The 3,523-nt window shown below is 33.0% G+C and overlaps 1 protein-coding gene across 4 annotated transcripts in view; it reads right to left on the bottom strand.

Annotated features, from left to right (window-relative positions):
* The window catches only part of LOC108746852 (aldehyde dehydrogenase, dimeric NADP-preferring), a 17,996-nt gene that overhangs the window by 9,291 nt on the left and 5,182 nt on the right, over nt 1–3,523 (bottom strand). The window contains exon 1 of one of the 4 annotated variants that reach the window (XM_018483878.1): nt 2,415–2,644. The exons of the other annotated variants lie outside the window; for them this stretch is intronic. Within the exon in view, the coding sequence (XP_018339380.1) occupies nt 2,415–2,487 (73 nt within the window). The 5' untranslated portion in view covers nt 2,488–2,644. Of the gene's footprint in view, nt 1–2,414; nt 2,645–3,523 lie in introns of those variants that run through there. 4 annotated transcript variants of the gene reach the window in all.

Here is a 3,523-nt window from a genome sequence, read left to right as displayed (position 1 = left end):
CTCCCGCGTGATGTAGTTGTGTGTTGTAGCGGGATCGGTGCGCTACTACATACTAACTCCCTTACTGTTTAAGCCTCCAAATGCTACGTAACAGATCAAAGTATACACTGCGTACGTATCTTGATTATTTCTCTGTACTCCAGAAAAGTGGGGTAAAGGAAGTGTGGAGAAGGTGGTCTTCCTTGCGATGGAGCGTGAAGAAGTTAAAGAGCGTTGTCGCGGGGGGTAAAGGTAACAATGTAACTGACAACTGTCGGATGCGACAATGCGATTGTGCGCGAATTTATCAGCAAAAAAAACAGTGCGTTTCGTTCGGGAGCAGTGCGACGGTTTACTGCCAGAGGACGCCACGTGTCAAGAGAGGTTAGGCGATGGAGGGGCTCGGGCGAAAGTGAAGGGTAGAATTACTAGAATTCAAAGGTCGGTTCGCGGGGTGAAAATACGAATCGAGTCTCGGGGAAATGGTTCGTTTTCCCTGCATGGAGTGTTTCCAGGTAACACAGGTGTGTTACGGCGTTACTTTCTCCCGGAAGCCTCTCGCTCGCTTTTGCGATTTGCGATAAGTTTTTCTTTTTCCACGGCGCTATCTGTAATCTTTTCTGCGATGAAGTTACATTAGCCGGTATTTGATCTACTCTCGATGTTAGACGTTCGAGTTTCTCAATGTTTCTTATTTTTCGAGAAAGATCTTTTTTGAGGATGATCTTTGACCGAATTCCGAACCCAGCAAACGAGAATGAATTGAAATGAATTGAAATGGATTCAGATTTTCATTCAAATATTGATTCACGAATGTTAAAATGAATGCTTTTCAATCCTGAATGCATATTTATTCATTTATAGGAATTGTATGGAGCATGTCTCTATGCCTTTCAATCGTAAAATGATACTAGCTTCTTCTGTGCATTGTGAATATTGTTTTCAATCCAATTGTATCCAATTGAATCTAATTGAATCCAATTAAATCCAAAAAAAAAAAAAGTATTTCGTTATTAAAAATATGTGTGTGTGCATTCGGATAGAAAAAAATTTCAATCCATTCTTGTTTGCTGGGAATTAATTAACTTAATCGGCACTATTTATATTTATATTAAGTAATACGAATAGAACTATTAAATTAATTAATAGAATTTGTTTAACGTATTAAAGACAAATTAAGAACAATAAGGATATGTATACATTAATAGGTTTTGTCTTTAATTTCCATTTTATTTATACGATATAATAATATAATTGAATTCGTATAATTCAGGAAATTACATAATGTAATTTTTTAATTTTTTAATTTGAAATACTGAAAATGATCTAATAGAAAAGTCGGAAACGTTTGTTGTTACTGTAAGATACAAATCAATAAAGTTGTTTACGCATAAAATATTTAGCGCTGGCTTTTTTATGCTTCTATGGATCAATTATATATAATTGTGTATTATCTTGAAATAAGATGAAATTATAAAAGTGAAAAAAAATTCACTAGGTGCTGATAAAATTATAAATATTTTATTGAACTATTTATTTACTCTTTTGTAATTTTTATCTCATTTTTTGATATACTATTGATTCACTGATCCATGTTATTATTGAAAATGAGAAAAATGACATTTGATGTTTTTAAGAGTATTTTTTTATCGATAATTTAATTAGTCAATAATTTTCTCTGTTAAGTTAAAAAAATAGTTCTTTCCTTTTTCTGAAAAACTTAACTCTTTAAGTTTTTCTGTGTCACTTTTCAAGTCTTCTTCTCGATTATCTCTTGTTAGAAACATGGTGAACTCTTCTACATGTATCCACTTTCTAATATACAATACATATGTGAGCCACAGTTTTTAATGATTCGAAGAATCTAGTCTTTTAGAAGAGGTTGTCATGGCAAAAATACTCTCGGTTATTTGTCGTTGCTTTTAGAGAGATAACGATCAAATAAAATCTGATATGTGTGTTCTAGGTAAATTTAAACTCGAATCTTTGGTACAGAGAGCAGCCACGCAATTTTCTATCACGATCGTCACTTTTGAAGTAAGAAAACGATATTATTTGTTATATATATATTTATATAATTTTTTATGTGAAGTTATAAAACTTTTAGAGTGAATCTTACTCTTAAAAATTAAAAATCTCATAACTATTCTAATTCTTTTTTAAGACTGGCTCAATTTTCACTGTTTAAAGTGACATTTCAAAGAATTTAGAGAACATATAGTATAATTGTTACATTTAGTTATACATTATTATCATAAAAAATAAATTATTAAATTATTACCAGCCAACAATCACGCGACGACTTTAATAATCATGAAACGCGCGCTTCGAAACGTGTCCTAATTTAAAATTCGGGGTGACAAGGGCACTGACAAAACCTTGCCGAATATACACAAAAGTGATCGCTCTAAAAAGATGTAAAGATAGGAACGTACCATTGTGATTCGTCGGCTGCACGTTTATTTTTACACATTCGGTTTTCGTCGTATCCATAGAACCGCTCGACATTTCACATAGAAAGATAATCTTTCAATTACTATTTGATGTACACGTTAGTTTCAAGTAATATATACTGTGAGGTAATCCACGACCGTAAGAGAAAAATAAATCCTTGAACAAATTGCGAGACGATCTGCGCGCGCGCGCACTTATTATTATACTAATCCGTCGCCGTTGTTATGTTCTGCACTTCGTACTCGAATTCAACGAATGTTGTGTCGAGGTTGTCGGATTCGAGACTGGATCTTTGATCGTTTAAAGCGAGTTCGCGAGTTGTGCGAAAGGTGATTCAAGGGTGGGAGTGGAACGGATTTTAAAAACAGTCTGAAGCAATTGTCCTTAAACTTAACGCGGTAGATTTTAAAATTTACCTAAAAAAAATCTGTCAACATTGAATGACGTAATTGAAGTCCGCACTAGGTGTTGAAGCAAAGTCCGAATGCAAATTAATTGTGGAAATGAATTTGACCTTAGAATTCAGCGCAAATAAGTTTCAATATGTTAGATACAACATGAGTTACTATCGGAGAGCAATAATGTATGAGTCTTGTTAGTTCTGAATAATAAAACAAGACTCATGCTGCAATTATAGTTAACTGCCACGTGCAGCAAAACTCTTTCTTATTATGCATCTCAACGATCTCTTATTTATGTTTAACTTATTTTTAGATCCTATTCTTAAGCAAAGGACAGGACGAAGAGAATTTCTGTGCATTAAACTAGCATGTACACTTGGAAAACAAAACTTAAGAAAGAAAGAATAAGAACGAGAATCGTTATCTGCTATTATACGCCTTAAGACTATAGCCGGTATTCATAGTTTATTCTTATTTCAAGATCATCTTAAATAATGTCTTCCTAGTAAACGGGAATGGCTTGAAATGAATTAAAATGGACTTATATAGATTTTCAGAAATACGCATTCACAAACATTGAATCCTTTTCAATCCGAATGGATTTTTATGAATTTATAGGAATTTGCATGAAGTACATTTCTATTCCGACAAAAAATTGTTTGTGCATGAATATATATAAATGGATATTT

Source organism: Trachymyrmex septentrionalis, unplaced genomic scaffold (assembly GCF_001594115.1).
Source record: "Trachymyrmex septentrionalis isolate Tsep2-gDNA-1 unplaced genomic scaffold, Tsep1.0 scaffold19, whole genome shotgun sequence".
In the NCBI taxonomy this organism is placed as follows: domain Eukaryota; kingdom Metazoa; phylum Arthropoda; class Insecta; order Hymenoptera; family Formicidae; genus Trachymyrmex; species Trachymyrmex septentrionalis.
Note: the sequence above shows the minus strand (reverse complement) of the source record. Positions and strands in the feature narration are given on the sequence as shown.